Source organism: Thalassophryne amazonica, chromosome 10 (genome assembly GCF_902500255.1).
Source record: "Thalassophryne amazonica chromosome 10, fThaAma1.1, whole genome shotgun sequence".
In the NCBI taxonomy this organism is placed as follows: Eukaryota; Metazoa; Chordata; class Actinopteri; order Batrachoidiformes; family Batrachoididae; genus Thalassophryne; species Thalassophryne amazonica.
The window spans coordinates 96013497-96041479 of NC_047112.1; the positions used below are offsets into that span (position 1 = coordinate 96013497).

General features: G+C 40.5%; 1 protein-coding gene and 1 long non-coding RNA gene across 3 annotated transcripts; one reads left to right on the forward strand and one right to left on the reverse strand.

Moving 5' to 3' along the window:
* Positions 1-2159: 2159 nt before the first annotated feature.
* On the forward strand, positions 2160-11048 carry slc34a2b (solute carrier family 34 member 2b). The gene is made up of 12 exons (XM_034180555.1): positions 2160-2546; positions 2627-2758; positions 2835-2963; positions 3148-3291; positions 3425-3536; positions 5076-5271; positions 5365-5460; positions 5683-5794; positions 9531-9698; positions 9950-10066; positions 10143-10267; positions 10349-11048. The coding sequence occupies exons 1-12, from the start codon at positions 2501-2503 to the stop codon at positions 10898-10900; spliced, it is 1929 nt and encodes a 642-aa protein (XP_034036446.1). The 5' UTR covers positions 2160-2500; the 3' UTR covers positions 10901-11048.
* LOC117519238 lies at positions 3164-27765 on the reverse strand. 2 transcript variants are annotated; one of them, XR_004563220.1, is made up of 6 exons: positions 27002-27765; positions 10714-10779; positions 9744-9848; positions 9539-9652; positions 5179-5311; positions 3164-3285 (listed from the first exon to the last, which is right to left on the reverse strand). It is a non-coding gene; the product is annotated as an uncharacterized LOC117519238 (long non-coding RNA). The 2 variants fall into 2 exon arrangements; XR_004563221.1 differs by lacking the exons at positions 10714-10779; positions 27002-27765 and adding an exon at positions 9925-10065.
* Positions 27766-27983: the final 218 nt, after the last annotated feature.

Below are 27983 nucleotides of genomic sequence, written 5' to 3' on the forward strand. Positions count from 1 at the left end.
TTTATATTGTATGACAGTGCATAGCTAATTCTTTATTTTGTACAGACAATTTAATTTGTAAGGCTACAGAGCACGCATTTTGTTTTGAGCTGGCATTTTATTTCGATAGGTGTACAGCAAACATTTTATTTTGTAAGCATGCACAGCACACATTAAATTATATATATATATATATATACGAGGGCTGTCAATAAAGTTACGGTCCTTTTTATTTTTTTCAAAAACTATATGGATTTCATTCATATGTTTTTACGTCAGACACGCTTGAACCCTCGTGCGCATGCGTGAGTTTTTCCACGCCTGTCGGTGACGTCATTCGCCTGTGAGCACTCCTTGTGGGAGGAGTCGTCCAGCCCCTCATCGGAATTCCTTTGTCTGAGAAGTTGCTGAGAGACTGGCGCGTTGTTAGATCAAAATTTTTTCTAAACCTGTGAGACACATCGAAGTGGACACGGTTCGAAAAATTAAGCTGGTTTTCAGTGAAAATTTTAACGGCTGATGAGAGATTTTGAGGTGATTCTGTCGCTTTAAGGACTTTTCACGGTGCGAGACGTCGCGCAGCGCTCTCAGGCGGCATCGTCAGCCTGTTCAAGCTGAAAACCTCCACATTTCAGGCTCTATTGATCCAGGACGTCGTGAGAGAACAGAGAAGTTTCAGAAGAAGTCGGTTTCAGCATTTTATCCGGATATTCCACTGTTAAAAGAGATTTTTTTAATGAAAGACGTGCGGACGGGTCCGCGCGTCGGGACGCAGCCGCCGCGACGCTCCGCCACAGGAAAAACACCTCTGTTGAAAGCCTTAAGGACAAGTTGGAACATGTCCTGCCTGTTAAACAATTTCTCATATACTCACTCCACTGAAAGCCATCAAAAGCCGCCTGGATTTTACAAATGGTTATCAACACGGAGGTGTTTTTCCTGTGCCGCCGCACCGCGTCGGCTGCGTCCCGACACGCGGATCCGTCCGCACGTCTTTCATTAAAAAAAATCTCCTTTAACAGTGGAATATCCGGATAAAATGCTGAAACCGACTTCTTCTGAAACTTCTCTGTTCTCTCACGACGCCCTGGATCAATAGAGCCTGAAATGTGGAGGTTTTCAGCTTGAACAGGCTGATGACGCCGCCTGAGAGCGCTGCGCGACGTCTCACACCGTGAAAAGTCCTTAAAGCGACAGAATCACCTCAAAATCTCTCATCAGCTGTTAAAATTTTCACTGAAAACCAGCTTAATTTTTAGAACCGTGTCCACTTCGATGTGTCTCACAGGTTTAGAAAAAATTTTGATCAAACAATGCGCCAGTCTCTCAGCAACTTCTCAGACAAAGGAATTCCGACGAGGGGCTGGACGACTCCTCCCACAAGGAGTGCTCACAGGCGAATGACGTCACCGACAGGCGTGGAAAAACTCACGCATGCGCACGAGGGTTCAAGCATGTCTGACGTAAAAACATATGAATGAAATCCATATAGTTTTTGAAAAAAATAAAAAGGACCGTTACTTTATTGACAGCCCTCGTATATATATATATATATATATATATATATATATATATATATATAAAATTATATATAGGATGCATTGCACAACATACATTTTATTTAGTAAAGCCAATTTATTTTGTATGGATTGAACATTTTATTTTGAAAGTTTACACAGTATTTTCTTTTGTAAACACACACATCAAATTAAGCACCACAGTGCACATTTTATTTATAAAGATATTTAATTTGTAAATGGCCAAAGCTAAATTTTAATTTGTAAGCATACACAGGAAATATTTCATATGTAAGCGTCCACAGCCAACAAGTATTATATTTTGCAAGTACTGTACACTGTAATTATAGACATACACATAAAACTTTTTGTAAGAATGAAAAGCACTACATATCTTATTTTGTAAGAGTGCACAGGAAACATTCTATTTTTGTAAAAATATACAGTAAGCATTTTATTTTGCAAGAGTGCAAAGTTGGGTTTTTATTTTGTAAGAATTGCACAGCATACATTTTGTTTTGTAATCATGCACAATCAACATTTCATTTTGTAACAGTGCAATGTAGGCTTCTTTTTTTTTAGATCACACCAGGTACTTTAATGCGCACACACAGTAACATTTTTCATAAAATGAAAAGCGCACATTTTATTTTGAAGACTTTTTATTTTGTAAGAGTGCACAGCAAGCATTTTACTTTGAAAACATGTACAGCAAGCAGTTGTATTCTGTATGCATGCACAGAAAAGATTTTATTTTGTAAGAGTGCACAACAAGTATTATATTTTGTAATACAACACAGCAAATATTTTATTTTACAAGGTGCAAGTCGCAGCAGATATTTTATTTTGAAAGGTGCATTGCATGGGTAAAGTGGCACCATCTCATTGTTATCAACATCAGCTCTTGCTACATTTTAAAGAGTAACACTGTCAGCACTGTTTAATTTGGTAGATAAATGCATTCCATGATAAGATAAATTACTTTTCTTGTTTTTCAGACAGCCATGGCTCCTCGACCTGAAGTGGGGACTGAGTCCTCACACTCTCGTGGTACAAGCTTTTCTTTGGGATACTTTAAGTCTCCTCAAACTGTCTTGTAGCCACTGTTGATGTTTCTGGTCTCCCTCCAGATTCCAAGAGTGACTGTAATGATGCGACCATCCTGCCCGCTTACTCCACAGTGGACCTGGTGAATCAGGATGTGGGGAACTCCAACCCATGGGATCTGCCCGACCTGAAGGACACAGGAGTCAAGTGGTCAGGTGAGGCTCCTCATCCTTCTCTCCACCAACCTCAATTGCTGTCACCAACGCTGACTTGGCTTCACTTCTTTGACAGAACTCGACACAAAGGGAAAGATCCTGAGAGTGTTGACAGCGTTCCTGAAGCTTGTGGTGCTCCTTGGACTTCTCTACCTCTTCATATGCTCACTAGATGTTCTGAGTTCTGCTTTCCAGCTGGTCGGAGGTAAAAAAAAAAAAACACACACACACACACTTGGAGTTGGCACCAGGACAGTCAGGATCTTGGTTTATTCCCCATCAATGACAGTTTAGTGGATGTACCATGAGGTGTTTACTGCTGGATGTCTTTATATACTGTGTGCGTCTGGCTCTGTGTTGTTGACTTGACGCTCTTTGCGCACACGCAGGCAAAGCTGCTGGTGACATCTTTCAGGACAATGCTGTGTTGTCCAACCCTGTGGCTGGACTGGTGATCGGGGTGTTAGTCACGGTGCTGGTGCAGAGCTCCAGCACCTCCTCCTCCATTGTGGTCAGCATGGTCTCCTCTAGATGTAAGTGCATGCACACACACACACACACACACACACACACACACACACACACACACACACACACACACACACACACACACACACACACACACACGCAGCTGCAGTGAGTTTTGCATTAATGTCTGTGTTTCAGTGCTGACTGTCCAGGCAGCAGTGCCAATCATAATGGGTGCCAACATTGGAACATCTGTCACCAACACCATTGTGGCCGTGATGCAGGCAGGAGACCGAAATGAGTTTCGGAGGTAAATCCCGGCACGCTAAAATACATGCAGCCATTACACTGAAAAAAGTGAAACACAGTGCACTTCATTTAAAGTAAAGTACTTATTTACATTGGTCTCATGGAAAATTGTGGTTTCCAGTTTAAATCTGCTGGAATCACTTTACAAAATCATAAATATACATTGTGAGAAACTAAAAAAATTAGCTGTAACAAATTACATCAACTTTTTTTAAGTTGATCCAAAGTAGCATTTTTTTTTTTCAGTGTACAAAAACTGCTCACCTCCTACTGCTTCAGATCCATTGGCATAGGAATATTTAAATCATATGGAATTAATAAACTGTGCTTTTATTTTGAAATGCAACTCAAAACTTATTTATGCCGCATTCATGAGATTTTGAAAATTATGAGCTCCAACACAGACAAAATTATTTGAACTTTGAGTTTGAATTGTTTTGCTCAGAAACTCTGGCAGAAATTCAGTGCTTGGATTAATCCTACTTGACGTTATAAGAACAACAATATAGTGTCTCCTGTCATGACTACTGAGACAGTAATATTGGAAATGCCATTTAATTACTTTTAAAAAATAATTTACTTTTGTAGGTGACTGGCTTGCATCTGTTCTACATTAGTGAAATTGCCAGTGCTACAGTTTTTGCAGAATTTGATATAGTTACTTAGTTCATAGTCCGAGCAGGTATTTGGTAACACTTACAGTCCAGCCTCAGTATACTATGGCTGACATAAAAATGTATGGAGGCCATGCCAGAGTGTTATACCCAGGAAATGTTATATCACTGAAGGATTACACAGGGGTCAACTTTTAAAAATACTCCAATCATACTGCAAAGTATACCTCAGTATTTATCTGATCATAGGGAGTCCCAAAAGGTATACTTTGGGAAATCTAAGACTGAATGTTATGGAGTTGTGGTGTAAAAAAATTGAATCAAAGGTCCTTTCAGTTTGTAAAGGGGTCAAAAGTTAGAATTGCTGCAGTTTAGGTATAAAAAACAGATTCAAATTATTGTTTGAGCTAATATGGCTTTAAAAAGGATACTTTGGACCATTTGTTATGTTTAGGTATCAAGGTACGTGTCATGGTAAAATATGTCATACATATCACAGAATACATTCGACCTTGCTTGACCTTTGCTTTGAAGACCAAGATTTCGACATGATCAAAACTATTCCATGTATTAAGATTCGCTGCACTGATAGTGTGATGGTGATTGAATAGTAATGACTTAATAAGTTTAAATAATTGCACCCAAGACACCCGTTATGAGAGCCACTGCCCAGTCGGCAAAAATAAACATTTAATTAATCTCCTAATTCCCTTAGCTTTAGCTAGCTTGGCTAGCTAGGTGGGTGTGTTTTAGGGTTCAATCACCCCTGCCCAGGTCAGCTTCAAACCAACTCAGAAACCCTCTGGGTGACGTCACGAAAGGTTTGTCTGTTATTTTTACAGTCTAGATCACATTCATGGACAACATGTGATTTTCACATCAGCTTTCAGTGTAAGGTGAAGAATTCTTATTCTTTTCACGTACAGGGCGTTTGCCGGTGCTACAGTGCATGACTTCTTTAACTGGCTATCTGTGCTGGTTCTTCTGCCCTTGGAAGTGGCCAGTGGTGTTCTGTACAAACTCACTTACCTCATCATCGAGTCCTTCAATCTTGAGACAGGAGAAGATGCGCCCGATCTGCTCAACATCATCACAGACCCTCTCACAGATTCCATTGTCGAGGTGGGCTTTCCCATATTCAAAGATCTCATCTTTAACGGCGCTGTGAAAATAGCGAGATGTTGGTCAGTAATGCTTTTTTGTTTGTTTCCTCAGCTGGACAAATCTGTCATCACAGGCATTGCCATGGGTGAGCCAGATGCCAGAAACAAGAGTCTGATCAAACGATGGTGCAAAACAGAGAAAAACATTGTAAGAAACCAACAAGAACCTCATCATATGCATAAATTACATGTATTGTGAGTGATTTGTGGAAAACAGTGATTCTGTTGTTATACTGCTCAGCCTCTGTTATTTTATAGCAGAGGGAGTGTAATATGTGATCATTTAAAGATTATCACAGCTGCAGTTGGCCTGCCTTTACCAACATATTGTGAACTCAGTCTTTATTTTGCTTTGATTGCTTTGTTTCAGACTGCAGTGAATGTGACTGCGGTGAACTGCTCAGTTGGTGCTAGCTGTTGGGAGTCTGACAACCAGAACTGGATTCAGATAAACGTGACGGAAATCATTGGCATTGAGAGATGTAAGTATGCCTCGGGTGGGGGAACGGTCTTTACTAAGTAATTTGGATCTACCTGATCTACCAATGCTCAGTGAAATATGAAACAGCCATTCCTCCCCACACGCGCCTCCTTCATCCAGACCCTCTGAAGTACAATGACTACCTTTGAGTGGGTGTAGTCACTCAGTGAGCGCGCTCCTTTGCCCTTTTCATCTGCTCAATAGGTCTATTATGCCTTCTCATGAAACATTAGACTGTCACACAGATTTCTTCTTCAACATTTTATGTCAAAATTAAAAATGTTACTATCTTGGTTTTAAATTAGAAAGTGGTTTTAATTTGTACCTACTCAAATTACAGTGGCGCCCAACACACTTTTCTTATTCATCAGCTCCATTAACCCTCTACGACGGCTAAGACCAAGCTTTACTAAATTATAAATAACTTTTGAATGATATGAGATAGAAACGTACTTTTTTTGCTGAAAAGTTAACTCCGCGGACCTTCGAGCCAGCCATCAGCCATCTTTGTATTCCTCATAGAAGCTGAGTGATGACGTGCACAATGTGAGTGTCCATTCAGAATTGGTTCACCGTCACATGGTTTTACAAAAACCAATCGTAGGGCAGATTCACCTCACGTGAAAAGCCAAAGATCATTTTCAGGAGTGATATGTTACTAGTTGGCCCGTCTGAATAGCCCCCTGGGTGCTCTCCAGTGAGTACATACTATTGGGCTCCAAATGCGCCCTGCGCCTTTATGCACAGCGATCACTGAAAGCAGACGGAGCAGACGGAGAGCCTCTGATGACAATCTCACATGCTCAAACAGAGTATGTAACTATCAGGACTGCTCCACTAGTTTGCATGTGAATGTTACTGGATAACTCTGTTGCTTTTACCATGAAGACAAAAAAACACATAGACCATTTTGTATATATTGTTCAAAATGTGCATTTGTGTTTATTGTTTAACCCTTTTTGTTGTACAGTCTTTCACACAAGACCTCAAATTACCTTTATAAAGTGTCAAAACAGTTGTTTATTATAGTTTGCTGTGTGTTTTAAATAAATGTGTGTGGAAAATTATTTTCCACTTTACTTTTTCCTTCCTTATTTTTGATTGTAAACCTTTATTACACTTATAAAACACAACAAAAACATATATATTATGAAAGCACAGGTTGTCCTGAAAAAAGAGACATAAAACTTGATTGTGGGATGCAGGGACAGCTGTTAACAGCAATAATAAAACATTTATGCCAGGCGAGTGAACTGTCCAAAAAATGTCCTCGGACCCCAGAGGGTTAATACGCTGTCTCCAAACTTTGTCCCCCAGACCACCACCCCCACCCACATCCCTCTCTCTCTAATAGATGGTGTGCAGTGACATCACACGCAACACTAGGTTTTGTGTACGCAGCCATATTGGACGCCAAGCTCCGTGTACACATAGCATGGCCAGTGCTGGATCGTCGTGGACAACCAAGCTAATTTGTCTAATATAGCTAAAGCATTCGATCCTAAACACCAGAAGAGGTCGTTAGAGAAATTATCGAAATTATAGAGAAATCAACGTGGATCCCTACAATATTTCCCTTGAGAAGTTCACTGGGTTTACCTATTTAGAGCAGAAGAAAGACATGCAGTATCCAGACATTTTCAACTGTCTTATCAACACTCCATCACCCTACATAGGAGAAACCCTGAAGACATATAAAAGTTTGGATGCCTACAGCTTCTTCGTGGCTGGATGAGTGCAGAATGTGGTCATCAGATTACTGATGATATCTCTGTAATAAAAGCCCAAATAGTAAGTCGCCGAAACTGTCATCGTATAAACCAGATACTCGCATTCACTGGCCACAAGTCCCAATGTTTTTGTATGGTTTTCCATGTAATAAACACCATATATAACAGATTTTGTATGACAGATTTTCGCTCACATCGCACATAACGTCCTGTCCAACTGCAATGCATTTCCATTAAAAACCCCTCGTACATACTGGACAAAGCAGTCTGGACGTGCCCAGTAACAGAGGAACGAAATTAAAGTTCAGCAATGACACTCACTGATTCGAGGAAAGTGGGAGCTGTATTTCCTTTATTAAAAGCCTGGCCGTTTATTATTTTTTCAAACTCTGCTCAGACACGTGACCCGCAGTCTGACGTGCACGTGCTACATCAGATACCGCAAAAGGCTGTGATTGACTTTTACATTTTCACTCCTTCCTCTCCGTCATTTTTAAAAGGTTTTTCCAGTGCGCACACTATTAAATTTCAATCATGAATCAAATACGTTTGGCAGAAAAGTCCACAAATATGACCAACACGGAGCCAAAAAAACTACAAAGTCACTCAAATGACCCGCAGTTCATGGAGGAAATTGTACACCTTACTTTTGGTTTGGAGGTTGGTGATTGTAGAAAGAAGACAAATTAATCCAGAAAAAAGCATAATCCAGAAAATTGCACAAAGGCACGACAGAGAACTTTAAAACGGTCACTTTTCACACGTTCTTTATCAGCGGGAAAACAATAAAAATGTAACCCGAATACCTTCTTTTGATGACTTGTGCAATTGTATGCACAGCAATGAAGCACCATGTTGGTATAATTTGTACAGACAGTCGTAAATAAAGAGAAAGAGCGTATTTGCCGTTCATATAATGCGGACGTTGCTGTGCAGTATGGCTGCTTGACCACATATCACGTCACCTCAACACCACTTATAAGGTCACATCTGGAGCATATGTTGGTGTCACATCCCTTACACCAAAGACCCTACTTGGATCCTGGGTGGAAACCACCTAGGCACTCAACTGCTCCATCTCCACCTCTTGAAAGTAGACATCTATTTGTTGTAGCCAGGAGAAACATGGGCATTCCTTTAGCCTTTTCCATTTGCTTTGGTCCTCAACACTAAGGCCATAATGTTGAGGTTTAGTCCATGGGTCAGACAGGTTTTCTGTGCCACTTAATGGGACAAAACAACTTTTACCATACAGCTTTGGTATCAGGCCTTGGCTAGGAAAGTAACCTGAGTCGGACTGGCATCCTGTCCGACTCAGATTGCTATGAAATCTAGATGGAACTCAGGTCCTATTTAGTTATATACTCGTATAGGAATTACTTTTCTCAACACTGATGCACCAACATCATCATCACCAAACACCTCTGTCCAGCTACCTCATGATAACTCCATAAGCTCTTATCATAAAATCACTAACTATTATAAATTATAATTGAGCATTAACTACACTGGAAGCACAAACTAACATTGTTGCTGTGACGCCCAGTGTTAAATTAACACTGACAAAGAACATATGGTCCCACTCTAACCAGAGTAGGACTGTATGTACACTAGCAGTGTTAATTTAACACTGTCAGTGTTAGTTTTCACTGGTGATTTTACTGTGTACCAAACACCTTGCCATCGTGCTGCAGGTTGCTACCATTTTAATTATTTTTTTAATCATTTCACAGTACAGGGGTGATTTTAGCACAAAAGGAAGATCTCTTTTGAAACTGCCATTTCATGTTGCTAATGCGCAGTGAACGCACACCTACAGCTGAACATGTAAAATGTAATAATAGAGTGGTTAGGTTTTAAAAAAAGCATCAAGCAATCTTCCTTACTGTTCCTAAATAATTCAAACAATTTGATCTTCCAATTTTCAGATGAGCAAAACTAAAAGGAACACAGTCATTCACTGCAAGACTATGGCCATGACCTCAACCATTTCTTTTTCTATTACAGGCACTCACATCTTTGCCTACACCACACTGCCAGATCTGGCAGTTGGCCTCATTCTTCTTGCTCTGTCTCTACTTGTGCTCTGTACCTGCCTCATCCTCATCGTCAAGTTGCTCAACTCCATGCTGAAAGGACAGGTTGCAGTGGTGGTCAAGAAGGTGCTAAACACAGGTATTGTAACAAAAATAAAACTCTCCACAACATGATCTGCCCAACCTGTCTGATGGTCAGCACATCTCCTTTCATGGTGGTGTTTGATGAGCAACGCAGGTACAGCAACCCTGTTGCTTCTACTGTCGTTTTCCTCCAGGTCTACAAGTCCTGTTGAGTAACAGAGACAGCTCAGGCACAAATTCTCATTTGTTCTGCTTGTGAGTACTTGTGGTTTACTGCTCACCTCCACTGTTTGTGTGTATGGACAGATTTCCCCTTTCCTTTTGGGTGGGTAACTGGCTACATTGCTATTTTGGTGGGAGCAGGAATGACCTTCATCGTTCAGAGCAGCTCTGTCTTCACCTCAGCTATAACTCCTCTCGTTGGTAAGCTGTTGTTTATCTAATGCAATAAAAGTCTTCAAAATATGTGCCTACGAACATAGTCTATGTTTGGTTTCAGGTATTGGCGTTATTAGCCTGGAGAGAGCCTATCCTCTGACACTGGGATCAAATATCGGTACAACAACGACCGCTATACTTGCTGCTATGGCCAGTCCTGGAGAGACTCTAGGAAACTCCCTGCAGGTTAGATCACGTCATGGTGCCTGGATTTGTCTGTAATTTGGATCTGGCCATGCTTAAATCTTGTGTAATGATTTTTTCCAGATTGCACTATGCCATTTCTTCTTCAACATCATGGGCATCATGCTGTGGTATCCAGTCCCCTTCATGCGGGTGCCCATCAGGTTGGCCAGAGGTTTGGGAAACCATACGGCCAAATACCGTTGGTTTGCTGCGTTCTACCTCATCCTGTGCTTCCTGGTTTTGCCTGTGACTGTATTTGGCCTGTCCCTGGCTGGTTGGCAAATCCTGGTTGGCGTTGGCGTGCCTGCCATTGTTTTGCTTATTTTTGTAATTATTGTGAATGTCATGCAGTCTCACTGTCCTCGCTACCTGCCCAGTTGCCTAACCACGTGGGACTTTTTGCCCCGGCCCCTGCACTCCTTGGCACCCTGGGATGCTGCACTGACCTCGGTCTTCCGTTGCTGTGGCAAACACTGCTGCTGTTGTTGCAAGTGTTGCAAGTGTTGCAGAAGCTGCCAAAATGAGGAGGATGAAAAGATCAGAAAGAACAGTAAGAAGAGTTTGGAGATGTACGACAATCCAGTGATGTCAATCGATGAGGACATAAAGAACATCAAAGCAACACAACTGTAAATTTGTATCTAGAAGAAACACTGTATATGCAACAATGTATGTAAAACATACTTGTAATTATTTATCATGTTTCAGACTGTATTGTGTTGATGATTGTGCTTTATTGGATGATATGTAATAATATGAACACATCACACTTGAAAAAAAAGATGAGCATAATTGTTTGAGCTGCTGCCTTTAGCCTTGTATTATAATGTTTCCAAATTGTTGTTGTGACTCGCAGTTTATACGGTTGAGTTATGACTTAACTATGGGTGGTTCGAAATGCTCTGACTTTTTATATATTATATATATTTTTATGATATGTCCAACAACAGACCTTTGCTTCCATTTTAAACTTCAAGCTTTAAAATTTTTATGTAATGTTTATTTGTTGTTGTGTTTAAGAGCACAGAATGCTGTAAATAAAATATATTTTTAAAGTTATTTTACAGTAACTTTGGTCTTCATTTATTACTAGTGTGATACGTAAGACTGGATCAGTGAGTACAGCGTAAGCAAATATACATTTAATAACTTTTAATTTTGAGCAATTTGTTTGCCATTCAGACTTGAAAATACAAAACAAAAAAAAAAAATCACATTTTCACAATTTCACATTCACATTTTGTGCCCAATCAACATGCAGATCTATCTCAAATTCAAAGTTGTAAGCCCAGCTGAAAAAACAGAGAAGCCAAGAGGAATTACTTTACTATACTGTAGTGTTTAATTTTATTTTCTTTAAGTGTCAACAAGAAAATAGATTTAAAATGTCAACATATTCCCTTTTTTTAAAAAAGCAAAAATAAAAAAATGCAAAATGTGATTTTGTTTTTGTAACTTTACCTAATCCCACTTTCAAAATAAATAAAGAAATTAAAAAGTTATCATTGGAGACGCACAAAAATCTATGACAATACAATTATTGTTAAAACCTGATGAAAAAAGACCTTATTTTCTTATAAATTTCAGAAAAACTCAAAAGAAATGTTTTTTTTATTCACAAAATAAATAAATTAATTACAGTTTTTATTGATTGCTTTGACCTGTTTGAAGAAACTGGGAACCTCTCAGCCTTCATCATCACCATCTCAGCAGAGCAAAAGACACCTCTTGCAAATGTGTTAACCCATTCTCATTGGATTGACACATTTCCCCCACCCTTTTTCAAAACCGTCAACACAGATGTCATTCAACCAGTCAAAACTCAATTGTTTTAGCTACGGTATCCTAACAGAAACCATATGTTCCCAGCTATTAGAAACTATCTGATCAGTATGCAATCACTGAAGCACCTGTTTGACACTTCTTCACACAAATCTCCAATTTGCAATCAGTCTGTAGTCGACCTTAAAAGGTGCCATGCCTGTGTTGTTCTTTGCAAGCATGGATCAAGGAGGTCTAAGGCAGATGTGAGTGAGAGTAAGAGGTAGACGAGTCCGAGGTAGAGGAGTCTGTGTGCGAGGTGGAGGTATAGTTGGAAGGGCTCAAATTCGGGCAACTATAATTGATCATGTGATAAATCATGGCCTTTCACATAGAAAGACTGGACAAAGAGTCCATCCTGTTGTAAACAGAAACACTGTTGCCTCAATTGTTTTCAACAGGAGAACAGGTAATGTTGTTATAGGCCTACAATATATACAGAAATATCTGCAGTACGTTACAGTTTTTATTGATTGCTTTGACACAGTAGTCGGCTCAAAATCCACATTTCTCAAAACAGTTAACACAGAGGCCTAAACAGTGGCACCAATGGTCAAAATGACACATTTTGCTTGCAAAAGGCTCTAACTCTGCTAAAACATTTAAACTATGGACCAAAAGCAAATTTTGCCCTCAAACAACACAACTTGCACACAAGTGCATAAGCGCTTCCAATCAGTCATTAGACAAGGGGCATCAAAATACAAAATGCAGCACTCAATGTGAATCAGTGCTGCATTACTGGTCATTGTACCTAATGACTGAGCTACAGTAATGACTGAGCAGTTTACATGTCAGTGCCATTTGTAGTCAAATTTGCCTTCTTGCAAAAAAAGTGATCCAGATATGCTGTGATGAAAATTTTATTGATTGCAGTATTCATTCTTGTTTTTCTTATTTAGACCGTGGCTAACAAATGAAATATCCCAACAGAAACCACATATAGAATATGAAAGAAAACATAAAATCCGTCACTGTGTAAGACATTAGGAAAATAAAAATAATAATTCTGTACAATAAAGAAAAAAAATCTCTACTAGTCTATTCTCTCTTGATGAATAGGCCACATGGCCTCATCTACATCACACTCAATATTTTCCCTTGCGATGCACCTAGGGAAGAATCTTCTAGCATGCCTTATCCATCCTTGGCATGCCTCTGCATCTATGTCTTGGGCAGCAGCGGTCATTGCATCGAGCAAGGGCATCTGCTCATAGGGGCGGTGGTCGTATACCTTCCATCTCCATCCACTGAAGAATTCCTCTATAGGATTTAAAAATGGAGTATGGAGGAAGGAATTGCATCATCATCCTCGGGTGCCCCACAAACCACTCATTCACCACACGAGAGTGGTGGAATGCCACATTGTCCCAGATGATTACAAACAGTGGCATGCCAGGCCTCAACAGCCCTCTTTCCTGAGGCGGGATGAGCCTGTCATGCAGGGTGTCCAAGAATGCAATGAGGCGCTCACTATTGTAGGGGCCAACAGCTGGAATATGGCTGAGGACGCCATCATTAGAAATAGCAGCACACATAGTAATGTTGGTGCCCCTCTGCCCTGGAACTGTAATAGTGGCCCTATGCCCAATGAGGTTCCTCCCACGGCGCCTCACTTTACAGAGGTTGAAGCCGGCTTCATCGACATAGATGAAAATATGATGTGCCCCCTCAGCTTCAAGCTCCATGATACGCTGAAGAAAAGAAAAAGCAAAATTACAATTACATACAGTAAAGGTAACTCCAGTTGACAGTAACTGCATGATATGCCAAGGCACAACAGTATAGTACTGTAATGTGTCCTTACCTCCACATATTGGCATCTGGCCTCCTTCACAGCATCAGAGTGCCTCTGGAAGGGAACTCTGTAGAGCTGTTTCATAGCCACGTTGTTCCTACTGAGGACACGGGCAATTGTTGTCTCACTCACAGTATTTACATTTCGAAATACCCCCTGATCTGCAGTCACTGCTGCCCTGATTTCACGCAGCCTAATGGCATTATTTGCCAGAACCATGTTCACAATGGCTGCCTCCTGCTCAGCATTCAAAAGTCTGCGTCTACCACCACCGACTGGTAGCCTTTCGATTCTATAAAGAATACATGACGTGGAATAAAATTACATGACATACTGTATATCACTACAGATATATCTGTATATACTGTATGAGCAACATTTCCTGTTCTCCAGTCGAAAAACTCTGACAATGGATGCAACCGTGTTTCTATTGAGAATAGGTTGGACTCTTTGTCCAGCCTCTCTATGTGAAAGACCATGATTTACCACATGACCAATCACAGTTGCCCAAATTTCATCTGTGACTTGAGCCCTTCCAGCTACACCCCCACCTCGCACACGGACTCCTCTTCCTCGGACTCGTCTTCCCCCGAGCCCTCTACCTCTCACTCTCATGTGCCTTAGACCATCCATGCTTGCAAGTTACAACACACAACGTGGCACCTTTTGAACCTGCAGACTGATTGCAAATTGAAAAGTTGTGTGAAGCAGTGTCAAACAGGTGCTCCAGTGATTTCATGCCGGTCAACAGGTTTCTAAGAGATGGGAATATATGGTTTCTGTTTGGTTACCACAGCTAAAGTAATGGAGTTTGGACTGCTTCAGAGCTCTATTCACACACACCTCAATGCCACCAAAATGTCCACAGGACCTAGAGCTTCAGCAGCTAGTTGAAAAACTGACGGAGGAGATACGGAACACGACAAGATTTGTCACAATATTTACAAATTCAATTTAGTTTGAGATTGCTTTTGCTGGTATTTCTGTTGGTTTGTTTGTGGCTCAGCAATATTTTAGTTTTAATCAAGCCTTAGTTAAAACAGCACAGAAATATTTTGGCTCCTATCCTGTAGTCTGGTTCTGGAGTTCAGCTTAAAGCCACCTTGAACAATTCAATTTCAACTTATTTCATTTATAGCGCTAAATCACAACAAAGCTGCCTCAAGGCGCTTCACACAAGTAAGGTCTAATCTTACCAACCCCTAGAGCAAGCACACAGTCGACAGTGGTAAGGAAAAACTCCCTCTGATGATTTGAGGAAGAAACCTCAAGCCGACCAGACTCAAAGGGGTGACCCTCTGCTTGGGCAGAGGGTCAGACACACTACAGACACACTTGAAAATACTAATATAGAGGAAATTTTGGGAGTCCATGCTAGTGTCCAGGATGGGAGGCTTTCAGAAGACGCACGAATTTTGTCTCCGCACTGCCGTGCAATTTGTCGTGCCAATGCGTGTCATTAGATGGTACGCTTGAAAAGCCACCTTGACACCTGCACAAATTTGATCCCCCACACCGGCACGCAATCTTGCATGCCAATGAGTAAACTCGTTGTAAATTGTTGTACATTGTGGGCAAACTGTGCTTAAACTGTGTGACACACATTGACACGCAGTGTTTGTGACTAGGTTGTGCAATTTTCACAGCTAGTTCATGCAAGTGGCATGAAATTTATGCATGCCAGAAATTTTGAACGTTTCAAAATTTTTGTTGCACACTGGCACGTAGCCGTGCACAGTTTACAGGCAGTTTGCGCAAGTTTAGGGGATGAAGTTCGTGCAAGTGTCAAGGCACCTTAAGTTGAACCCAGATACAACAAAAGAAATTGAAGGTAAAACCGTGTTCTTGACCTCGACCGTATTTCAACATGAATCACACAAGTGTATCAGATAGTTGAATAATTCATGACTTCAAGATACAGAATTGCACAGAATGCAACACAATGGGCACAATTCAGTGAATAAAAACAAAAATAAATACTGGTCCAGCCACAGAGCAGATAGCTGCTCAACAGACAATCACCTCCTTTATTTATGAGAGATGACATTAATTAAAGTTTACAAGTTCATTCTTGATATTATCATGTGGAATAAACATTTCCAGTTTCACCTTTCACTATCTGACCACTTTGACCACAAACTTATCCTGCAGTTTTTCACTAACAAACATTGTTGGTGAGACACAATGGTTCAGAAAAAAGAGCAGACATGCTCTTACAGCTGATGGAAAACCAGTACTTAGTACATTTAGCAGTATCAACAAACAGTCACGCTGAATGCTCAACATTTTGTACCTACAACAGAACAAAACATTTTGGATGCAATGAAAACTGATAAAAACTGTATGATTACAGCCTGGTCTGCACTTTTACGGGTTAGTCTGCACAGGTTTGTAAATTACATTTGGTATTATATATTCACTGACGAATTCCATCCCCAAAAACCACTAGTGGGAAGAAAATATACGCTTTTGATTGTGTTGTTCATGAATCTCAGGTCAAGGAGTGTGTTGGTGCCTCACATTGCATTGCTGCATCATGACACTACTGAGCAGAGGTGGGACAAAGTCACTGTCAAGTCATCCTCAACTCATCAATCTGCAAGTCCCAAGTCAAGTCTTAAGTCAGCTTGCAAATATTTGGTGGTCATTATGACTTGAGACTAGACTTGGGACTTGCTGATTCATGACTTGAGAGTGACTTGATGGTGACTTCTTCCAACCTCTGCCACTGAACTAAAATGGGTCCTGGATGGAAACCATTATCCAGTCAACTTGTCCATCCCCACCTCTCGAAAGTCACTGTATATGTGCCGCAGCTACAAAGTCATTCCAGTGGAAACCAAGCATCTTCAAACGAGACCTAGTAAGAAACATGTCTTGCTGTTGCCTTAGGACCCTGGTTTGTGTCAGTAAAACAGGAAGCACCAAGACCCTGAAGACTTGAAGATATACTCAAGGGGAGGTTATGGTCTAGTGGTTAAAGCGTTGGGCTTGAGACCAGAGGATCTTTGGTTCAAATCCCAGCCTGACTGGAAAATCACTAAGGGCCCTTGGGCAAGTCCTTAATCCCCTAGTTGCTCCCGGTGTGTAGTCAGTGCCTTGCATGGGAGCACCCTGACATCGGGGATCAGAGAATTTTGTTTCTCATGGTCTGAGAGTCCTTCAGGTGCCTTTTGACAAACTCCAGGTGGGCTGACATGTGCCTTTTACTAAGGAGTGGCTTCCCTATAATGGCAACTCTACCATACAGGTCTAATTGGTGGATTGATGCAGAGATGGTTGTTCTTCTGGACGGTTCTCCTCTCACCACAGAGGAATGCTGGAGCTCTGACAGAGTGGCCATCAGGTTCTTGGTCACTTCCCCCAACTAAGGCCCTTCTCCCTGATCGCTCAGTTTAGACGGGAGGCCAGATGAGTCCTGGTGGATCCGAACTTCTTCCATTTACAGATGATGGAGGTTACTATGCTGATTGAGACCTTCAAGGCAGCAGAAATGTTTCTGTACTCTTCTCCAGATTTGTGCCTCAAGACAACCCTGTCTCAGAGGTCTACAGACAATTCCTTTGACTTCATGCTTGGTTTGTGCTCTGACATGCACTGTCAACTGTGGGACCTCATATGTATAGAGGTGTGTGTCTTTCCAGATCATGTCCAATCAACTGAATTATACTCCAGGTGGGGTATAATTCACATTAAGCTGTAGAAACATCTCAAGGATGATCAGTGGAAACAGGATGCACCTGAGCTCAGTTTTGAGCTTCATGGCAAAGGCTGTGAATACTTATGTGATTTCTTGGTTTTTGTATTTTTAATGAATTTGCAAAAATCTAAAGCAAACAAACAAAACAAAAAATAACTTTTTATTATGGGGTATTGTGTGTTGAATTTTGTGGAAAATAATTAATTTCATCCATTTTGGAATAAGGTGGGTAACATGATAAAATGTGGAAAAAGTGAAGCGCTTTGAATACTTTCCAGATGTACCGTATGCCTTTATTTCTTATGTGAGGACAAAGGGGAAAATCTGCCCAAATCTTAAGCATCTTAGAAGTTCATTGTTTTGCTCTATATCATTTTTGGACATTTCAGAACTTATTTGTTGTTAAAACACCGATGAAGTACAGAGGCATCAACTACCATATTGTTATCACGTTTGTAGGATAACTAAAACATTTGCATAGCACTGGATATCCTGTGTAGAATTGTTCCTGTGTGCCACACTGTCATCTTTAACTCTGACTCCACTCTGTCATTTCTTTCACACATCAGTGACAAATGTGAATAGAGAACAGGGCTGTGAATTTCTAAAGAGCCAGAATACAAAGAGCCTAACAGATGGACCTCTCAATTATCTTGTCTCTTCTACACGAAAAACTATCACACAGAACTAATTAGCCATTTATAAATTTATAAATGAAGACAAGGACCTAGTTTGTCAAGTGTAACCATTGCTGATGAAAGGCAATGAATTAATTCATCACATCCTTGATAGATTTGTCTTGTAAGTACACGGTCACGATGAGCAGGATGGTTCTTCTAACATATTCTGAATTTATTTTTCTTCTAACTGCAACTTCCCAGGTGTCTCAGGGTTGACTTCAGCCAAAAACATTTATACCAAATGTTTATGTCAATTAAATTTGTTGTGTGGGGCTTTGAGGGATTGCGCAAAGCATCTGCACAGCATTGACAGTCCTGCAGAGAAACAGATGGTAATGTCAAATTTAGCAAAGAACAGCAAGAGAAAGCATTTCGAGGTGTGAGTGGTATAGCACGACCGGAGTCCCAGAGACGTGGGGAACAACACAGGTGGGTAAAACACAGTCTTTATTTACAGCAAAAATGACCATCAGTATGCTACAGAGGAGGCGATCAAGTGGAAGGTTAGGACTCACGGTGAATAAACAAAGAGGCAATCCAGGAAGCAAGTCAGAGTCGAAACACGGTTAGTAAACATACCACATAACACTGTTAAAAGCATCAGGCAGAACTCAGATCATAGAATAGGAGAATACACTGGATGGCAAGAGGTAGTCAAACACAAAGAAATGCTGCAAGAAAACAGATATGGGAACTAGACATTCTAAATCCTGCATGACTCAATAAACAAGGAAATGAGCGTGCATGTGACTCCGAAGCCTGAGTGCCCGTGAACAGGAAGTAAGACCACAGAAATACACGAGAAACAGGAGCATCAGAATAAAGGCACCTCACAAAGTTAACGTGAACTGTGACAGGAGGAGGCTAAGGTGACTAGAGGAGCCAATGAGGGCAGCAATAGCAGTGCCATAGTGAAAAAATTGTAAGACCCCCTATTGTCGGGATGCGAATATCGTAGGATGTTCTGAACTCAACTGTGTTTCTCAACCAGGACAGCATGATATGATAACAGAACAATGACACCAGTTAGTGGCGCTAAAGAACAGCTAATCATAACAATCAGCACTTTTGTGTGTCAGTGTCCACGTATAAAAACCCGCCCAGGCTACCAATCCAGGTCTTCCCTTTGTTCTTCTAGGGTGCTCGTGACTCTTGGTCAAATGAACTGAAGGAACGGTCTGACTGCTCATTCTGTGTCTCATGACCCATTATTTAACCACAACTCTGTGTCACAGGATGAGTTTGATTGGACATTTTAAATCAGTTAACCCATGAAACTGATGAACCTGCAGCAACTGAGGAAGTTCATTTTCTCCCACAGTACTATTTAACTGAACTCTGCAACAGAGGACTGTGCACAAGACAAATGGAGGTGTGGACATGAATGACATACAGTGGGGAAAATAAGTATTTGACCCCCTGTCAGTTTTGCAGGTTTTCCCACCTACAAAGAATGGAGAGGTCTGTAATTTTTATCATAGGTACATCATAGGTATCATGAGAGACAGAATCTAAAAAAATCCAGAAAATCACATTGTATGATTTTTAAATAATTAATTTGTATTTTGTTGCATAAAATAAGTATGTGATCCCCTACCAACCAGCAAGAATTCTGGCTCACACAGACCTGTTAATTTTTCTTTAAGAAGCCCTCTTATTCTGCACTCTTTACCTGTATTAATTGCACCTGTTTGAACTTGTTACCTGTATAAAAGACACCTGTTCACACACTCAATCAATCACACTCCAACTTGTCCACCATAGCCAAGACCAAAGAGCTGTCTAAGGACACCAGGGACAAAACTGTAGACCTGCACATGGCTGGGATGGACTACAGGACAGCAGGCAAGCAGCTTGGTAGAAGACAACAACTGTTATGATTATTTATTAGAAAGTGGAAGAAACACAAGATGACTGACAATCTCCCTCGGTCTGGGATTCCATGCAAGATCTCACTTTGTGGGGTAAGGACGATTCTGAGAAAGCTCAGAACTACACAGGAGGACCTGGTCAATGACCTGAAGAGAGCTGGGACCACAGTCACAAAGATTACATTAGTAACACATGATGCTGTCATGGTTTAAAATCCTGCAGGGCAGCAAGGTCCTGGCCCGGCCCATGTCCAGGCCCATTTGAAGTTCACCAGTGACCATCTGGATGATCTAGAGGAGGTATGGGAGAAGGTCATGTGGTCAGATGAGACCAGAATAGAGCTTTTTGGAATCAACTCCACTTACCATGTTTAGAGGATGAAAACAACCCCAAGAAAACCATCCCAACCATGAAGCATGGGGGTGGAAACATCATACTCTGGGGGTGCTCTTCTGCAAAGGGGACAGGACAAGTGCACCATATTGAAGGGAGGATGGATGGGGTCATGTATTGCGAGATTATGGCAAACAACCTCCTTCCCTCAGTAAGAGCATTGAAGATTGGTCATGGCTGGGTCTTCCAGCATGACAATGACCCCAAACACACAGCCAGGGCAACTAAGGAGGGGCTACGTAAGAAGCATTTCAAGGTCCTGGAGTGGCCTGGCCAGTCTCCAGACCTGAACTCAATAGAAAATCTTTAGAGGGAGATGAAACTCCAAACCTGAAAGATTTGGAGAAGATCTGTATGAAGGAGTGGACCAAAATCCCTGTTGCATTGTGTGAAAACTTGGTCAAGAACTACAGGAAACATCTGACCTCTGTAATGGCAGACAAATGTTTCTGTACCAATGGTTGAGCTCTGTTTTTCTAGGGGGTCAAATACTTATTTTATGCAACAAAATGCAAATTAATTAAAAATCATACAATGTGATTTTCTGGATTGTTTTTTAGATTCTGTCTGTCACAGTTGAAGTGTACGGAAGATAAAAATTACAGACCTCTCCATTCTTTGTAGGTGGGAAAACCTGCAAAACTGACAGGGGGTCAAATACTTGTTTTCCCCACTGTACATGCCTACATTCACTGCACAGTCATAGTGTGACATTTTATCAAGACCAACTTATCACCTCCGCCAACAAAGTTGAAGGAGGTTTCGCCCCTGTTTGTTTGTGAACAGCCTGAACCCACAATTTTTCATACATCATTTTGAATGTTTTGCTGAAGATTCATGTCCTGATAGGCAAGAACTGATTCAATTTTCAAGGTCACAGGTCAAAGGTGAAAGTCAGAAAAAAATCTTGGAAAATTAGAAAAATCCTGATCTTTAACATTGAATGGATTTTCAAAAATTCACAACTGTCAAAAAAGATGAAATTTCTTAAATATTTGACATTGTTATGTAGGTACGTATCCTCTAGGGCCCCTTCACACATAGTGCGAATTTGGTCGATTTGCGTATAAAGCAGACATGAAGCAGGAATCGTATGCAGTATGTGTAAAATCGTAGCTGCTTCCAACGCTTCGTATACCTGTTGCTACATCTATTTGCGCACACCAGCGGCTGAATGACAGAGTGTGCGCTGTGTGAGCCCATCAAATCCTCTCGTGGCAGGTGTCGGCGAAATTCCAGATGACACACACGAACATCTAACACCAGTCATTTGGCACTTAGAAAATGTGTGGCCATTCATACTATTAACACGAAAGCAGTCAGCAGACAATCACTATTGAGCTGGATGTGAAATTTGTCTAAATGCCGCACAACTGTGGCGTTGCAAAAAGCCACACACGTGATGCATGTGTCTCGCACTTGTGCGAGTGCTCCCGCTCCCCAAACACATCTGGTGTGTCGGGGAGTGGGGAGCACACTTGCACAAAATGCTTAAATGTATGTACAGATCTGATCACATGGGGCTGGACAGTCTGATCGCACACAGCACGAGGAGGGGCCTGTCAGCTGATCACAGTACACTGACAGCTGGATGACAGACACAGAAACCACTGCCAGGAAAGTTATATAAATAATTACGACAATACCTACATACCAGTTACATAACAAATAACAAAAATTAATGACCAAATAACACAGAGAGCGACACGATGGTCTGGGCGCTTAATGAACAGGGGGCATGTCTACTCACAGTCACGGCTGTAAAGATCTCTTTTTCTGCTCCGGGCTACACTGGCCGGACACAGCGAACCTCGTCCATATCTTTGTTGATTTCAGGCAATTCACATTCCACACTGATTAAATGCCAGCGATTGTAGTGGAGTGGTAAAGTTTCCATCTGGTTATCAGAGTGTATGGGTTTGAATCCTGTGAGTGACATTTTTTTTTAACCGAGGGGTTCTGTATTGCGTCCCCTTTTATGTATTATTTATAATCAACCCAGTGATATTAACTAATTACACAGCTGATTTTTATTTTATTGTTCTCCACATCAGCTGCACGATGTGGTGTAGGTGCTCACACTGTGTTCCTGCTCGAAGGACACCATAGCGTGCACGAACCATCACACCAGAATTGTGTACGCCTACCCGTTGGTGCAATGTTTTGTGGTTCGCTCATACAAGCTGTGTCACCGTGAGTCACCCTGAATTGTACATATTCGCACTATGTGTGAAGGGGCCCTTATAGAGTGAGAAAGTTTGATCCGGATCTGATCCAGATTACAGATTTTGTGGCAATTTAAAATTTAACATTGAAAACTCATTTAATGTATATTTATGTCTTAATCAAATGTGCCAAATTACTCTCATATTTGAATGTGAGGTGCAGACTGGCACTCACTATCACCTGGCAAAGCTTAATCCGGATTGTGGATTTTGTGGACATTTGAATTTAATATTGAAAAGCTCATTTGGTGTACATTTTGCATTATATCTGAATTGAATTGATTTGAATTGAAACAAAACAAATAAAAGCACCTCAATCACTCTAATTTTTCTCTTATGGTTTTACTTATACCACTTAAATTGGATGGAGGTTCCAATCTTGCGCCTGTTTTTCTGTCTTCCAGTTATCAGTCAGAAACCAAATTACTTAAAAGTAATGACAAATTGTGCATAGCAGAGATAACCAATATTCTGTGAAAATTACCTGAAAAAGAATTCAGAAACTGAAATAGTTGAAAAAAAAAAAAAAAAACCTGACAACACCACAAAAAAAAACTTTGATTCAAGTACATAAATGAAATACATACTTCTGACATTTGACCACATCTAATTGTGCTTATGAAAAGTCACTTCTAACAAGACTTTGACATTGAAAATTTTTTTCCAAGGTAACATTTTATGTGGTGGTTGTTTGCACTGTATGAACGCTGTGCTCTAGTGCTGATTTTTCACAGTACTATGGATAGTTCTGCACCAGTCGGCAGATTGGTATAAAATTCCTGATGCTGATACACAGCAACAAACTGAAAATACAGTAAGGGGTGCAGTTGGGCCAGATTTTTCTTCACTCTCATATTTCAACTAGAATGCAACATATATGGATGTTATTTTTATATTTATTGATTTATTTAATGAATTATTGAAAAAAAAAATTGGACAAGGGCAATTAGACACCCACCAAGGAAACAGAGTCATTAATGTTCCATTTGGCTGTTTCAGGATGTGGTACTGTGCACACTCATTTGCATGACTTATTTGGACACTCAGTGAAATAGTTTTTGGTGATGTTCATTACAGCTGTGGTTTTCCTGCTGAAGTCAAAATGTCTGCTGTGTGAAAGGCTTGTTACTCATCATTAGCACCAAGTTTTACTAATAACAACAAATGAAGGGGAAAGTGTTCCACTCACAGCCTTTTAACGTTCACCTCCACTGAGCACATAAGGTCATAGATTAACTTCCTTCCTTCAGGAAAGCAATGAGTTCAGTGGGTTTAGATTCCTCACACTTACAGTGGATGATGACATGTTTCACAGCAAAAAGAAAAATCTAATTTTCCACAGAAAAAAAATAATGTGCTTCTCTGTTCATTGTTCAGGATGAAAAGAAGACTAATCATAATATGAAGAAATACTCAACATGTCAACTTCTGGTTTAAGCATCTTTAAAAGTATAGATTTCATCTGAAAAAAGTGACCATAGTTCAATCAGGTTTTTTGTTGTTGTTGTTGTTTTGTTTGTTTGTTTGTTTCAGGCTTGGCCTAATTACCAAACATTTTGGTGAAACAAATAAATTCTTTTCATTCCAGAACATTGCAATCCATTTCGTTAAAGTAGTCATTTCAGTGAAGAATGTGTAAACAAATAACATTAATTGTCTTTTTAATTTCTTTTCGATAGTGTTCAGAGATAGCACAGATCAGGAAAAGCCATTCAGAGATTCAAAGGACTGGATGTTAGGAAGGCTTGGAGAAACCAGCGGATTAGGTGCCTTGATGTTGTGGTTGATGTTATGATCTTTGCGGAATCAGTGGATACTCTGACTGTAGTAGTGGGAAGCTCAATGAGGACTTAAAGCATCTGGATTTGCAGTCATCCTGGATCAAAAGTAAAATCTAGGCTTTCAAAAACTTCCTGGACGGGGCCATCATAAGTGTATCTGTATGCGGTGAAAGTGTTGCACTTGCACAGGCATTCTTTTATTTTGACAGTGACATTGTTGCCTCTGAGTTATAACCTTTTGAGATTGAGAAATGCCTGGGAAGAGCTTATGGGGTCATCAGGTTGCTGGACAGAGGTGTTTGGTAATGCCAGTAAATTTGCAAGAGAACGAAGGTCCAAGTCTTTATGGTCCTGGTCCTTCTTGTCTTAGGGTACTATCTCACTGGGCTGTGACTGTTGGAGAGCAGCTGGAGACACAAATTAGCAGCAAGCATGCAGATGAGTGACAATGTCACAGTTGGTATCTCATTAAAGTGGTCACTCGCAGTTGAAACTATGACACGTTTGTTCATTATCCTGCTAGTACCCATGTGAGTAGAAATTCCCCTGACTGTACCCAGTAAGGACAACATAAAATAAAATAAATAATAAAATAATAATAAAAATAATAAACCTAGGGTAGTCCTCCCCGGGGAATGGGGAGGTTGGAAGGAAAGTGTGGATTGCGCACTCAGCTTCAACATCCTTACACAGTGCTCATCCATGCATTGGACCAGCCTCTTCTCTGTGATGCTGCAATGTCCAGCAGTGCTTGGGGGTGTATGTCCTTTGATTTGATTTATTCAGCAATAACTTTTTAAGTCCTTTTGGCTGTTTTTCCAGTTTAAGACACATATGTGTGCTGTGGGAGAGCTTTCACAACATCAGAGAACGAGACAGGGGGCAACAGAGAGTGACAAAGGGGGATATAGAGAGAGAGAGACAGAGAGAGACAAAGTGAGACAGAGAAAAAGAGAGAAAGTGGGAGAGAGACACAGAGAGATCACTCCAGATAAAAAAGATTAAAAACAACACAGTGCTATGCTCTCCACTCCTGCAGACTTGTGCTCTTCAATAAAAATAAAAATACAAAAAAAAAAAACATTATAAATACATAAGCCCAGACAGCTGAAATGGAAATCCTGAAGCCGCTGCAAATGCAGCCAGGCCTGCAGCAGCTCGACCACTTCCGGAATGACTGTTCCTCTCCGATCATCTCTTCTGTTTTGGTGTGTCCCCAACAGCTCATGCGTGTGGCCCACCCCTCCCACAGTTCTCACACAGTGCATTCAGAGGGTCATAGAACACCAGTGAAGGCTCTGGGTGCATATCTGGAGGAGTCTTGTTGGCTTGCCAACCTCTGGACTGACTTCTAGTCAATCAAATGGTTACGTCAGGAGACTAAAATGAAGAGTATCACTTGCACAGTGAGAAAACATGGGCTGCAACTTTTTGGCCATGTGGCACATTTCTCTGCTCATAATCCAGCAGGATTTTGTTACCTGGTTTCCATCCAACAAATCCATCCAAATGAATTCTGCAGTGAAATAATGATGATGTAACTGCCACAAAATAAATGCTGAAATTCTAAACTGTCTCCTTATGCTTATATTTTGATGATATTTTTTAGATTTTTGCAGGGGACTGTATATTTTTCTGTGCATAGCATCTACATTAATAAGAATATATCCAATGTGATTTGACTTTCAGAATTGTATGAAATCCATTTGCATATTTTAAATATCACTTTCCACAGTATACATAAAAAAAAAAAAAAAATCTTAGAGTACTTTATAGTGTGTGTGTGTGTGTGTCTGCAGTAGAAATAAGAACATTTTCCATAAGGAACAAAACAGACAATACACAAGCATTGCTGTCCAAACTGTGCAGGCTGCCAGGAGAAGAATATTCAGTATTCTGCACTAAATAATCTTCATAAATGTAATCTGCAGTGACTGGGTCAGTAGCAACCCTGCAGTGAGATGTTCTGGTGCAGCTTTCCCTGGCTGCCTTCATACTCTGAACTATGACTGCTTCAAATTTATAATCTAACCACACACTGACATGAACTGCACTGTTAGCAGGGCAAATTTTATTGAGTATATGTGAAGTAAGTTGCAGTAACATAGTGTGTTTTTTGTATTGTGGATGTTGACATATTTCTCCCCTTGAGGTTTCCCGTCCAAACTTTAGAAACTCAGAAGTACAACTACACAGCCTCAGCACAGTGTAGCAAGACCTTGTGCAGAGAACATTTAGTATATACTTTCAGTACATTTTGTAATTTTGAAGCCATGTGATATTCTGATCTTGAGGAAGTCCGAATTGTTTGTCAAACTGTTGATATGCTGCAGAATGTGTTTGTTTCTGCAGGACACCGCCAACCCTGATAACATTTCAGACTTGTTTCAAATTGTTTGGTAATCTGTCTGCTTGTGCCGGTGCTTACATTTAACAGTCAGATTGAAACTGGTGGCATTCATACCTGTGCCCCTCTGGCCACGAGGAATCTTGCATTTAGGTCATCCAAGCTCATGGTATCACCATCGTCAGAAGACTAGGGGCAAAACACAATGTTTATCTGTTAATAATTTGTGATTGTTCACAGAGCTCAAAGCAAAAATGCATATAACAAGGTTACACCCACTTGCATTAATACAACTGTCATAATTGAACATATGATGGAGTTTTTTCTACTTCCGGGGACAGTCCCCCATATGTCCCTATAAGGAAATCAAACATGTCAAGGCAGGTGTGCAGCTGAGAGACTGAAGCTACAACCATCAACACATGATGTAAAGTTTTATTTGGAAAAAAAAAAATTTCAAGGTCATAGTCCTGGTTCAGAGTGGCTTTTCATAAGCTAATAGATGTGACCAAATATCAGGAGCATTGTACTTAGTTCATGCACTTGAATCAAAGCTTTTTTGTCGCGTGTTGTCAGGTTTTTTTCAACTTTTCGGTTTCTCATTCTTTTTCAGATAGTTTCACACAACATTGGTTATCTCTGCTATGCACCAATTTCTCAATGCTTTTTGGCACTTGGTTTCCGACTGATATAACTGGAAGATAGACAAACAGGCATAAAATTGGAATCTCCATCCAATTGTGGTGGTGTAGACAAATCCCAAACCCAGTTCTCAACTTTCAACTTTATTTCATTTATATAGCTAGGACACTTCTTTCTACTCATCACTAATTGAAGAAATAAGAACAACCCCAGGTTTCTTTTCAGCACTGTAGCCAGGCTGACAAAGAGTCAGAGCTCTATTGAGCTGAGTATTCCATTAACTTAACTAGTAATGACTTCATGACTTTCTTTTGCTAACAAAATTTTGACTATAGAGAAAAAAATTACTCATAACCATCCCAAAGATGTTATCGTTATCTTTGGCTGCTTTCAGTGATGCCGGGTATTGGTTAGACTCTTTCTCTCCGATTGTTCTGTCTGAGTTATTTTCATTAGT